Raw genomic sequence first — 14,750 nt, 5'->3', positions numbered from 1 at the left:
ACCGCACTCGAGCATGCACCGTCGCAAAACCGCCCGGAAGTTTGGCCACAACACACTGTTCAAGAAGATGCTCTGCTGTTTCGGGTTCTTTCTTACATCGGGTACATATTGGATGTCACGTATATGTGGGAGAGTGGCAAGTAGGAGTAGACAGATTTATTTCCCCTTAGACTAGTTGTCTGGTGCCAATTTTATTTTCCCCCGTTATAGTCCGGTAAAATGCTCCAGACAACTTGACTGATAGTAAGAGAATGGTTTTTAGGTATAAAGAAATAGGTAGTAGAAGCGGTGGTATATTATTGGCACGTTATATAGGGATAGGTAGGTTCAGAAGGTAAGTATCAATCCCCGTTAAAGAAGAAATACTTAAATATAGATTAACAGAATTGTCTCATACAATAACAAGTTAACACATAATTATCCAAAGAATAATCGTGATGGTTTTAATTCATTAAATTTAGGCTATGGGTATTTAATTTATCTATATCCCGTATCACAAACTATTAATCTTCCTTCATAAGTGTGCTTAGCTTTAGAGGTGACTGGTGGCGGCCCTAGGGTTTCTTCTGTTATACGGGACAGGTCGTTTCATGTGTTATATGTCTTAATATGTGTTAATCTCACACCAGTGCCTGCTCCTGCTCCCATATTTCACATTTTGTCTATCACTGATTCATACACCTCTTTATATGTTAATCTCACACCAGTGCCTACTCCCATATTTCACATTTTGTCTGTCACTGATTCATACGCCTCTTTATATGTTAATCTCACACCAGTGCCTGCTCCTGCTCCCATATTTCATATTTTGTCTATCACCGATTCATACACCTCTTAATATATTAATCTCACACCAGTGCCTACTCTATTATTTCATATTTTGTCTGTCACCGATTCAAACACCTCTTTATTTGTTAATATCACACCAGTGCCTACTCCCTTATTTCATATTTTGTCTGTCACCGATTCAAACACCTCTTTATATGTTAAATCTCACACCAGTGCCTTCTCCCTTATTTCACATTTTGCAACACAATATCAGATCTGCCAAAATGAAAATTAAAAAAGTCGTAATTTTTAGGATATAAGAATTGCAGTCGCAATATTTAACATTAAAAATCAATAGGGAATGAAATTATCGGAAGAGTAGCGTCCCTTGATTGGACGTCACCGGCGAAAAAGTTATTAGAGAGAGAACGTCATGTTGGTTGTGCGAATGCGTCTCTCGTCCTCGCTTCCGATGAAAGCGGCATGAGACACTTCACCGAAAGCAAGAACGAGAGAGACGCATGCGCAAAACCATTCTGACGTTCTCTCTGTAAGGTGACGTCCAGTCAAGGGACGCTACTCTTCCGCTAATCTCATTCCATATAATTGACTCTCACGTGGATTAAATGACACTTTAAGACCCTTAAAATGATGTAGTCTGGCATCAACCTTCATTTTCAATAAGTTTTCAGGACTTTGAGATACTCACGATGTTCTGAATAGGATTCCGTAGTCTGATGTCACGCCGCCCGGCAACGGCGGCCATCGTGATTCTAAACAAAGAAAATCATTACTTTTTATTTTTCATTCTGGCTAGAACTTTTCATATGCCTTGTGATCAGAATGTGTAAAAGTCAAAACATGATCAAATTTATGTGTTTTTTTCCCTCTGGATACGCTTTTATGCTCGCAGGAGAAATATTTCATACGTCGTCCGCCATTGTTCCGATAGTTTAGAGCCAGTGTTACTAAGTTACCATGCGTCATTAGGAAGGAAGTGACGTTACGACTGTTGAAGAGTATATGGAGTCAACATTTCGTAATTTTACGATTTTTTTTTATAATAGTAGGAAGATTTGTATTCTTTTTGTCAGTCAGAGAGTGAAGAATTCTGATCCAATCCGATCTAACTGGTCATTAAAGTTACACATTTTTGTGTGTTGTTTATACTTATAGGGAATGAGATTAGCGGAAGAGTAGCGTCCCTTGGTGGGACGTCACCGGCGGAATTTTATTAGAGAGAGAACGTCATGTTGGTTGTGCGCATGCGTCTTTCGTCCTCGCTTCCGGTGAAAGCGGCTTGAGAGACATCAGAACCAGATTGACGTTCGCTCTGTAAGGTGACGTCCAATCAAGGGACGCTACTCTTCCGCTAATCTCATCCCCTATACATATTAGTATTATCATTTTGTCACAAATCTTGGTGAGCATTTTCTCGAAGCACGACAATGAGTAAGACATTTAATATCATACATCTACTTCGTTGGTAGCTCACTCACCTGGGATTCATTACGAATTTTATGTTTGTGAATTAAATCCTGATTTTTTGTAAATTTCTTTTATTCAGACACCAAACCAAAATATGTGGGACTCCCACAGAAAACTGTCTATAGGGAATGAGATTAGCGGAAGAGTAGCGTCCCTTGGTTGGACGTCACCGGCGGAAAAGTTATTAGAGATAGAACGTCATGTTGGTTGTGCGCATGCGTCTCTAGTCCTCGCTTCCGGAGACACTTCACCGAAAGCGAGGACGAGAGAGACGCATGCGCAAAACCATGTTGACATTCTCTCTGTAATGTGATGTCCAATCAAGCGACGCTGCTCTTCCGCTAATCTCATTCCCTATTCAGTGCACGGTGATTGATGTGACGTTATATACGAGTACATTCTTGTATCAATGCATGGGCTTAACAGCAAACTTCCCATGCGTGTCGTAACAAAGGGTCGTGCCAATGTCAAGATTATACTGACACACGTTATATCCGAGGTTGAAGTTATGACTGCAAGAATGGCCCATACCACAGACATTGCTCTTCTTACACGGAGGCAAAGGCATACAAATCCCCTCCGGCATTCGAGAGTTCTCATTGGTTGACGTCTGCTTCACTCCATTGATTCCTGGAGGACTCCTAATTTCTAATCTATCCGAGTATGAATAATTTTCGGTAATTTGACCAGATGGATAGGCCCATGACTTAGGCGTATTTTTGTTGGTAGTTGCTGATTTGACAAATTGGTGTCTGGTGTCTTTGGACTTGTCACGGTTGGTGCTTCCTGTTCCGGTGCAATATCCGTCAGGACATCCGAAGTGACAGTGGATTCTGGGATAGCAGATGAGGCCATAGGCACAATACTCGTGTATACAACAACCATCCTGGCACAGGCGATACTGTGGAAAAGACAAAAGGGAATAGTTGACTTGATGAAAGCATAAAGAAATCATAGCATCATCAAAATGGCGAAAGGGCAAAACTAAAATAAATAAATAAATAAATATGTAGTTACAAAGCGTTAACTAGACAATTGGATTCAATAGTCTGATGTCACGTCGCACAGCAACGGCGGCCATCGTGGTTCTTAACAAAGAAAATCGGTACTTTTTATTCTTCATGCTGGCTAGAACTTTTCATATGTCTTGTGATCAGAATGTGTAAAAGTCAAAACAACGTTCCTCCCCCCCTCAGGATAAGGCTTTTATGCTCGTCGGAGAAATATTTCATAAGGGCGTCCGCCATTGTTCCGATTGTTTAGAGCCAGTTACTGTTACCATGCGTCATTACGAGGGAAGTGACGTAACGACTATTGACGCGTATTATCTCTTGAGCATCAGAGAGTAGTGTAGTACAATTATATCTAGTGTTTACAGAGCAAATGAGCTTTATTGCTCTTCAAATTCGGCATTGCGAACCACAATGCGTCATAGAGAGAGAGAGAGAGAGAGAGAGAGAGAGAGAGAGAGAGAGAGAGAGAGAGAGAGAGAGAGAGAGAGAGAGAGAGAGAGAGAGAGAGAAATTAAGTGTGAGAAAAAACAGAAGAAAAAATGATATGTATATCCCCATCTCAGCATTAAATCAAACTTAATCGAATGATCCATTCACGAAACAACCAAGACATGTATAGATAGAGTGCGCTTGGCTAAGAAGCTCATAACATTGCAATCCGGAAGTATAACGGACCAACACACAAAACTGTGTGTAACCATGAACTTTTATAGTCTGGTTGATACAGTTTAGTGAGAATCACTCACAAACGCGGATGGCAAAATACAATAACAAAGGCTTGAGTGACGTCATCTTCGTTCTATCTATAGATCACAGATTAAATCATAACTGTTTAATGTACAAAAAAATATTCAGGCTCACATATTATAGATTACATCATCCATATCAAACAGACAGGAGGACGAGACTGCATCTACCTGTAGGCGGCATGTATAGGGAATGAGATAAGCGGAAGAGTAGCGTCCCTTGATTAGACGTCACCCATAGTCTGTGACGTCACCGGGAAAAGTTATTAGAGAGAGAACGTCATGTTGGTTGTGCGCATGCGTCTCTCGTCCTCGGGAAGCGAAGATGATGTCAATCATGTCTTTGTTATTGTTTTTTGCCATCCGCGTTTATGAGTACTTCTCACTAAACTGTATTAATCAGACAAGGTTACACACAGTTTTGTGAGTTGGCCAATTTTACTTCCGGATGGCAATGTTGTGAACTTCTTAGCCAAGTGCAAACTATCTATATTATTATATTAAAATCTTTCATATGCTTCAAAAAGCCTTCTTATGTCATGTTACGATATCTTGGAACATTAATATTCCATAATTTTTCTTAAAATTATTTTTGGCAAACAAAAACAACCCAATCGACTTACGACTCTTTTTAATGTGCCGAAATTGCTTTCGCAATGGCGTTTTTGAATTCGCTAGTAAATATTTATAAGTGCGATCTACTCAATTAACAGTTAACCAATATAATTGCTCGCCTGAATTGAATTCTCTTTGTTGCATTTGGATTCCTTATGCCGAAATTGCGTTCTCTATTTGTACATTTGCTTTGAAAACACTAACCCCCCCCCCCCAAAAAAAAAAAACAACAAAAAAACAACAAATGAGCAAGAGAAAACTGACAAAAATTTGATGTTCCCACCGGAATCAATTCCGTTTGTATCAAAGCACATAACATTGTTGAATTGCTGCTCAAAGCCCATAAGATGATTGTAAACACAGACTCGCATTAGAATAACTCAAATTAGAAACGCTTGGATAATTATCCAATCCCTGTTAACTACAATAATATTGTCATTTGAATTGAGATCTTTTGCTGCAAACCGGACTGAATTTATTGACATATCTGATGATCTAAATTGTCATGGTCTCATGGAAGTAGCATGAACAGACATAAAGTAATACAAAATAATATATTATATTACAACAATGTTACAAAAACGTCACGAATGTCAATTATCCGACAATTGATAATGATTATCTCTGAGAACGAAGCCCCACACAAATTATAGAAACGCTCCAACGGAAAAAAAACAACAGAAAAAAAATCGTGTGGCCTTTATTGGTGTATATTGAAAAAGACAAATGCAATTTTAGGGCACCTAAATCGACATAAATGTATTGAACATCTTGTTCACACAGGAAAGACAGAAGGTAAAAGAGTAAAGGTAGACCAAGAAAAACATATTTGAATAGTTTGAACAGCTGGGTGACAAAGAAAGAGAAGAGTAATATTAGTTTTCTGAGGTTATCTGATCAGAGAGATGAATGGCGTACCATGATCACCGATGTCTGGCACAGACTTGGTACTTGAAGAGAGATTGATAAACATAAAAACATGATAAAAGAACAGCATTTAAAAATCGGCCATTCTAAAAAGGGCCAGAGAATCCATTGTTTCGATTTAATGCTGTATAAGTAGAACACTGTTAACAATTGACCATTTTATGTATTCTGTATAAGAATATTATATAATATAACGAATTGTCTTTCTAAATGTCTAAGCCGTCTATTTGTTATTTAATCATCAGGAATATCATTAAAGGTAAAAAGGTCATCTTAATAAAAATTGATTTTCAAAAAATAGTTGGCGCTTCATGATTGAGCTTTAAAAAATGAGCTTTATAAAGCGCAATATCCACTAAATGTGTTAAAAGCGCTGTACAAGGTGCCGCTGATCAACAGCAACATTTAATATGTAGGACGGGACATGACGCATGTTAGGCGATATTACAATTTTTTGGACAAAGACAACGCTGTTAACGGCCAGATACTCAATCATGAGAGAATGTGAGTAAAGAGCCTTTTCCCAAGGACTCAACTATGCGCCGAGCGCGAGGGTCGAACCCAGGGCCTTCCGATCCGAAAGCGAGTGTCATACCACAAGGCCACATAGCCGCACTCCTATTACCTAATTGATATACATCGACCACCCCTGATCGTAGAACACATTTTTACCGAGTAATCCAATTATGTAACAATTATGTCAGATATTACGAGAAGCCATCACTCCTATCGTCCAGGCCAGTTCCCCGTCAAGGCCCAATAAATATTCATGAACTGAGAATAATACACTTCAACAGGCGTAACGTAACGTCACTTCCCTCGTAATGACGAATAGTAACTTAGTAACTGGCTCGAAACTATCGGAACAATGGCGGACGCCCCTTATGAAATATTATTTCTCCGACGAGCATAAAAGTGTATCCAGAGGAGAAAAAAAAAACCCATTATAAATTTGATTATGTTTTGACTTTTACACATTCTGATCACAAGACATATTATGAAAAGTTCAAGCCAGCATGAAGAATAAAAAGTACAGATTTTCTTTGTTTAGAACCACGATGGCCGCCGTTGCTGGGCGACGTGACATCAGACTATTGAATCCAATTCCTGCGCGGCCAGACACCAGATCTGTCTGACGCTGACAAAGCGCATCATTTGTGACCCAACGTCACAAAACGTTCGGAACGAACAAGTTGATAGAAACGAAATTTATAGACAGAATGAAGGTGACGTCACTCATGTCTTTGTTATTGTTTTTTTTGCCCTTCGCATTTATGAGTAATTCTCACGAAACTGTATTTACCAGACTATAAACGTTCAAGGTTACACATAGTTTTGTGTGTTGGTCCGTTATACATCCGGATGGCAATTTTGTGAACTCCTTAGCCAAGCGCATACTATCTATAGATACTGTGCGCTTGGCTAAGAAACTCACAACATTGCCATCCGGAAATATGACGGACCAACACACAAAACTATGTTACAACCTTGAACGTTTATTGTCTGGTTAATACAGTTTCGTGAGAATTACTCATAAACATGGATGGCAAAAAAAATAAAAAAAATAACAAAGACCTCAGTCAACTTCGTTTTATCTATAGATAGAACGAAGATGACGTCACTCATGTGTTTGTTATTGCTTTTTGCCCTCCACGTTTATGAGTAATTCTCATAAAACTGTACTATCCAGACTATAAAAGTTCATGGTTACACATAGTTTTGTGGTCCGTTATACTTCCGGATGGCAATGTTATTAGCTTCTTAGTCAAGTGCATACTATCTATAGCCACTTTTAGATGCTTTGCGGTTACATCAAATACTCACAACATCTGCCAGCTGGCTATAACTTACAATCAACACACACAGACTGCGATTATAGATTTATGATTTTATTCATCTTAACAACGCCACTACCACATTATCTCATTCATCTGTAGTATTTCATTCATCCCGTTTTGTTGATAATGGGTAAACCCGAAACGTCTATTTTATCTGATTTCGCATATTAAATTGAAGCTTACATCCAATTTCACATTGTTATTACGTAATTTATTTATTCGAGCTTCGAGCAGCAACATTTACATTGTGTGGATATTAACGAAACGTAACTTTTAACCATTTTTTTTGTGTTTGGAATTCCTTGAGAATGGATTGTCAGTCAAAAATCCCTTGATACGAGAGTCAAGTCTGTAATTTGATTAAAAGTCTGAGCCTCTTTTGGGAGTGTGTGTGTGTTGGGGGGTGAGGGGGGGGGGGGGGGGGGAAGTTTCCACCGCTGTCAGCAAAAAAAAAAAAAAAAAGAAAGAAAAAAAGTCGTCCTTCAGTGCTATTTGGCCCATTGCCACCTGGAAGTATAGATAGCATGTCCTTGACGAAGAAGCTCACAACATTGCAAAACACACAAAACTATGTGTAACCATGAATTTTTATAGTCTGGATAATACAGTTTAGTGAAAATCACTCATAAACGTTGGCTGGCAAAAGACAATAACTAAGAGCTGAGTGACGTCATCTTCATTCTATCTATATCGTGAAATGGAAAATAGCAATTGCTTGCTACCCTTTGGATATGACGCTAGTGTATCGCAAAGTACTTTCCGCCAGATCTAACAGAGCCAGCTATCCAATCACTGCTGGGTGGACAGGGGGTGGGGGAAGGGGGGGGGGGCGGTTCTGAGAAAAAAATCTCGACTACACCCGGGATCGATCTCGGTCCCTTTGATTGTGAAGCGACTGCTCTACCAACTGAGCTAATGGGACCCTCCCCCCCCCCACCCCCTCCCCGGTGTCAGCAAATTAATCACAGTATAAAACAAATATGACTATTTATATACGGAATGAGATTAGCGGAAGAGTAGCGTCCCTTGATTGGACTTCACCCATATTCTGTGACGTCACCGGCGGAAAAGTTATTAGAGAGAGAACGTCATGTTGGTTGTGCGCATGCGTCTCTCGTCCTCGCAGGCCGCATTTTCAGATTAAAGTAGTTCTAGAAACTACATTTATTCCTATATATATATATATATATATATATATATATATATATATATATATACTAGTAAAAAGCCCGCAATTTCGCGGGGAAAGAACTATTTTCATTCGATATTGCCAGAATCATTTTCTTGATTACGATTAGATGCACATTTTAATCGATGTGCTTGTCGTCGCTGCCATGCTTTATTCCGCATGATTTTAGTTTATCAGTCAGTAGATATCAATATCAATTAGTCGCAAGTCTTTACCACGCTTTACTTGGGAGTGCTTTGCACTACCTTCAATACTTCACATATTAAAATGGCGGCCGAGAATCAAAACAATGGTCAAATTAGGACATTTTAAACTTTCACAAATCTATCAAGGTTTGTTCTAGAGTTTTTAAAACGCTTTTATATGATGACAAATTGAATAAATAAACGCCTGACAAAAGATCAACGGTGAAAATAAAAAAATTGAATGAATACTGGGGATGTAGAAGCTTTCGGAATGTCTCCCCTTTACTTAACTTATGTGAGGTCAAATGAAAATCTGAAGCGGACGCGACAAATATCAAGTCCCCGAATCTGTCTACATTTGGTTTGTTCGGGTTAGAAGCTAGACAGAACCAATTGACAGTTTGTCGAAATGTTTAACTAAATATTTCCCAGGGCAATAATAATCACATCGATGGCATACAAACGACAGTAGTATCAGCAGTAATATTAGTTGATGTTGTTAATCGGTGAAACTTGTTTACAGTTTCTGTAAATCCGAATACCGTCATGTGATCAAGTGAATAAGATAATTTTGAATGCCACGATTTGCTGAAAAATGCCAATCTGACAGTTCCTAGCAAACACCCCCCCCCCTTGCTCAGGAATTGCTCTACTTGATGGACACCCCCCCCCCCCTCTTTTATTCTTCTTCCACGCAACCACATTCCAAAACACACACACACACATGTATACACCACACACACACACACACTTACACATACACACATACACGCACACACATAAATATACACGCAATGAGAACACACTACTACAACACTGATCACCGCTAAATTAACACAACGGAAGTAAGGACTCTACTCGACATATATTGTTAGTGTCTTCGGTAAATTTTTTATGATATCTGTTTGACTTAACGAACTTTCAAACTGACTTTAAATTATAAAAGGAACAAGTTATCTGTTTATCTATCTGTAAAAAATACATTTCTATTTTTCAAATCTTTCAGTAAAGTTGTGCGTGTATCAATTTTTTTATTGACTCAAATAAGCAATGTTCTCCACAAGGCTATATTTTTAAAAGAAAGGATATATAGTATATCCCTCTATATATATATATATATATATATATATATATATATATATATATATATATATATATAGAAGACAGAGAAAGATATATATAATGTTTATATATTATATATATATATATATGTATATATATATATATATATATATACACACACACACACACAAAATATATATATATATATATATATATATATATATATATATAGTATATATATAATATATAAACATTATATATATCTTTCTCTGTACTCTATCATCCCCAGTATAAAACATAACTGTGAACACTACCATTAAATTATAAACAATTATCAAATCAATAAATGAATGAATGGATGAACAAAAAAAAAAAAGTAATGGGACCAAATGTGACCGACCGCATCAATTGGGTATTACGTCCCGGTGAACCAGATTCCCATATTCTGTATGTAGAATGAATACAGTTCGAATCCCACATTTTCAGAGTAAAGTAGTTCTAAAAACTACGTTTATCCAACCTCTCTCCCTAAATTCAAAAGTAACGCGTAATGATATCATTATTTTCAATGATAATTTGTGACATCAAATTATAAATTGTTAAATTTCACAAAAAATTTGATTTTTTGTTTGTTCTATTTTACCAATATTTTTTTTTCATAATTTATCAAAGACTTACTATGCATGATTATTATCGTTGTTTCTTTCATGATTATTTTTGTCATTAATATTTCATTGTAATATGAACTTTGTACATTTATGATTCATTCGATCATGACCAATTTTCAATTACCAGTTTTCTATTTTCGATTTTACATTGCCGTATTGATACACAGTTCCTGACATTCAAAGTTGTGTAAAACTATCTGTGAATGATCGTACAATGCAAGCTATATGATATTCTGTAATTATAAACTATTGTATAAGGCATGAGGCATATTGTAAATAAAAAAAGGCATTTAAAGGATGATTCCTATAGATAGTATGCAGATGACGTCACTCAGGCCCTTGTTATTGTTTTTGCCATCCGCGTTTGTGAGTTGTTCTCACTAAACTGTATTAACCAGACGTCATAGTCTGTGACGTCACCGGCGGAAAAGTTATTAGAGAGAGAACGTCATTTTGGTTGTGCGCATGCGTCTCTCGTCCTCGCTTCCGGTGAAAGCGGCTTGAGATACTTCAAAACCAAATTGACGTTCTCTCTGTAAGGTGACGTCGAATCAAGGGACGCTACTCTCCCGCTAATCTCATTCCCGAAATTAAGCCTTTAGTAAAATAAGATAAGATAAGATAAGATAAAGAAGAAGTATTACATAAATGTCTCTGAATGTGTCTTTTATTCAAAGATAACGAAATGGGAATCGATTCAGGGCTAGAATAATAAATAATTTCTTACACTCTTGCGTTTTGGAATTCGAACTTTTGGGAACACGGTGGGGAACACGGTTGGGAACACAAGGTTGGGAACACGGTTGGGAACACGGTTGGGAACACGGTTGGGAACACGGTTGGGAACACTGTTGGGAACACGGTTGGGAACACGGTTGGGAACACGGTTGGGAACACGGTGGGAACACGGTTGGGAACACAAGGTTGGGAACACGGTTGGGAACACAAGGTTGGGAACACAAGGTTGGGAACACGGTTGGGAACACGGTTGGGAACACGGTTGGGAACACAAGGTTGGGAACACAAGGTTGGGAACACGGTTGGGAACACGGTTGGGAACACAGTTGGAAACACGGTTGGGATCACAAGGTTGGGAACACAAGGTTGGGAACACGGTTGGGAACACTGTTGGGAACACGGTTGGGAACACGGTTGGGAACACAAGGTTGGGAACACAAGGTTGGGAACACGGTTGGGAACACGGTTGGGAACACAAGGTTGGGAACACGGTTGGGAACACGGTTGGGAACACTGTTGGGAACACGGTTGGGAACACGGTTGGGAACACAAGGTTGGGAACACAAGGTTGGGAACACGGTTGGGAACACAAGGTTGGGAACACAAGGTTGGGAACACAAGGTTGGGAACACGGTTGGGAACACGGTTGGGAACACGGTTGGGAACACGGTTGGGAACACGGTTGGGAACACAAGGTTGGGAACACGGTTGGGAACACGGTTGGGAACACGGTTGGGAACACGGTTGGGAACACGGTTGGGAACACGGTTGGGAACACGTTGGAACACAAGGTCGGGAACACGGTTGGGAACACGGTTGGGAACACGGTTGGGAACACAAGGTTGGGAACACAAGGTTGGGAACACGGGTGGGAACACGGTTGGGAACACAAGGTTGGGAACACGGTTGGGAACACGGTTGGGAACACAAGGTTGGGAACACGGTTGGGAACACAAGGTTGGGAACACGGTTGGGAACACGGTTGGGAACACGGTTGGGAACACAAGGTTGGGAACACAAGGTTGGGAACACGGTTGGGAACACAGTTGGGAACACAAGGTTGGGAACACGGTGGGGAACACGGTTGTGAACACGGTTGGGAGCACGGTGGGGAACACAAGGTTGGGAACACAAGGTTGGGAACACGGTTGGGAACACGGTTGGGAACACGGTTGGGAAGACAAGGTTGGGAACACGGTGGGGAACACGGTTGGGAACACAAGGTTGGGAACACAAGGTTGGGAACACGGTTGGGAACACGGTTGGGAACACGGTTGGGAACACAAGGTTGGGAACACGGTTGGGAACACGGTTGGGAACACAAGGTTGGGAACACGGTTGGGAACACGGTTGGGAACACGGTTGGGAACACGGTTGGGAACACGGTTGGGAGGAACACGGTTGGGAACACGTCAGGAATTTCAAAAGACAAGAGTGTAACAATCGCATATTATTCCAGCCCTCTAAATGGGGCATAGAGATTCCAAGAAATTGTCATTATTTAGACCAAGAATTAAATTTAAATTGCATTTAATGGGAGCGATCTATATTCATGTTTTCGTCCAACCAGGTCATCAATCACATGATTTATTGCTGTCCAACGATTGGATATTTCTTTACAAATGCAAACACGCTGCTTAGTTTACAAATGTTATAAACATACCCGTGTTTCAAGCTGAATAAAATTACCAATTGTAATGTTAGATATTTTAAAATATGTGAACACTTTTCACTGTGTAGGTCACTTTGAGTACACTTTGCAATGTGACCAATGACTTCTACCACATGGAAAGGGAATATACATCATGCCCATTTAGACCAAGAATTAAAGTTGCATTTAATTACACATCGGGTCCCGATAACCCAATCGGTAGAGCACTCACTTCACACACAAAGGGGCCGATATCGATCCCAGGTGCAGTCGCGGTTTTTTTTCTTACCCCTGCCCCCCCCCCCCTGTCCACCACCCAGCAGTGATTGGGTAGCGGGATCTGTTAGATCTGGCGGAAAGTATTTTGCGATAGACTAGCGTCCTATTCAAAGGCAACCAAGAAATTTCTATTGTCCGTTTCACGCTATAGAAACCGGAATAAACTCCGGCTCCATTGTTTGTTTTGTTTTTAGGTGTTTAACGGCGTCTCATGGCTTTAAAGGACTACTTTAAAAAAAAAAATGTGTGGCTATGTGGTCTAGTGGTATGACACTCGCTTTCGGATCGGAAGATCCTGGGTTCGAGCCTCGCTCGGCGCATAGTTGAGTCCTTGGAAAAGGCTCTTATCGCACATTATCTCACCGTACTCTGGTGTAAAATGAGTATCTGGCCGTCAACAGCGTTGTCTCTGTCCGAAAAAAAATTGTAATATCGCCTAACAGGCGTCATGTCTCGTCCTACATGTTAAGTTGAGTGTTGCTGTTAGCCAGGGACCCCCTGTAAAGCGCTTTGAGCACGTTTAGTGGATATTGCGCTTTATATATATATATATATATATATATATATATATATATATATATATATATTATATATATAAAACCCAAGCTCAGACATGAGTACATCCTGACATTATACCGTGTTGTGACGATGGGACACAAACTGAGTAACAGAAGACTGAACACACTCACCCGTAGACATGAACATGGGAGGAACATCATAAAACCCAATATGAGAAGGAACGACAACCATGTTTGATGATCCATCATGAGGTCATGACCTCTCCATCAATTACGTCCCTTTGAATAATAATAAAAAAACAAGGAGGATAATAAATCTTCAATTTAGGGAAATGTTTTAAAAGGAGCCACCAGCGATCTGTGAAATAAATTGGAAGAAACCACGAATTTACACACAGATACACGAGCACACACAGATATACACACATATACACACATAGAAGTAAACCCACCCAACCACCCACACACACACACACACACACACACACACACACACACACCCATACACACATACACGCACTCGGGAACATAATTAAAAATAAAGAGGATGGATGGATAGAATGAGAGGGGGAGAAAGACAGAGGACAAGAGAGAGAGAGAGAGAGAGAGAGAGAGAGAGAGAGAGAGAGAGAGAGAGAGAGAGAGAGAGAGAGAGAGAGAGAGAGAGAAAGATTGAAAGAATGAAATAAGAAAGAGAGAAAGTGAAGTGGCGGTGGTGGTAGGAAATAGAAAATAAGAAAGATCAATTACAAGGCTTGAGTAGGCTTGGTGGGGGGGGGGGGGGGGGGGGTGTAGATAGATTTTAATTAATGAATAAATTTCAATGGATAGTAAGATAATTTGCTAGAAGATTTATAGAAAAAAAATATGTATCTAGAGATTGATAGATATATTATTGGTTGAGTAAAAAGAAAGATACATAGAAATAGGAAATAGAAATAATAATAATAATAATAATAATAATAATAATAATAATAATAATAATAATAATAATATAATAATAATAATAATAATATAATAATAATATATAATAATAATAATAATAATAATAATAATAATAATAAT

General features: G+C 39.2%; 1 protein-coding gene across 1 annotated transcript in view; it reads right to left on the bottom strand.

Moving 5' to 3' along the window:
- Positions 1–441: 441 nt before the first annotated feature.
- LOC144973623 (uncharacterized) overlaps positions 442–14,750 on the bottom strand; it is an 18,480-nt gene continuing 4,171 nt past the window's right edge. The window contains exons 2-3 of the mRNA XM_078916286.1: positions 13,857–13,964; positions 442–3,157 (exon numbers count right to left, since the gene is read on the bottom strand). Of these exons, the coding sequence (XP_078772412.1) occupies positions 2,663–3,157; positions 13,857–13,934 (573 nt within the window). The 5' untranslated portion in view covers positions 13,935–13,964 and the 3' untranslated portion in view covers positions 442–2,662. The remainder of the gene's footprint in view (positions 3,158–13,856; positions 13,965–14,750) is intronic.

This window comes from Berghia stephanieae, chromosome 5 (assembly GCF_034508935.2).
Source record: "Berghia stephanieae isolate SIO BIC M18660-M18661 chromosome 5, UCSD_Bste_1.3, whole genome shotgun sequence".
NCBI classification, from domain to species: Eukaryota; Metazoa; Mollusca; class Gastropoda; order Nudibranchia; family Aeolidiidae; genus Berghia; species Berghia stephanieae.
The sequence above is the reverse complement of the archived record's forward strand: the minus strand, read 5'-3'. Positions and strand labels throughout refer to the sequence as shown.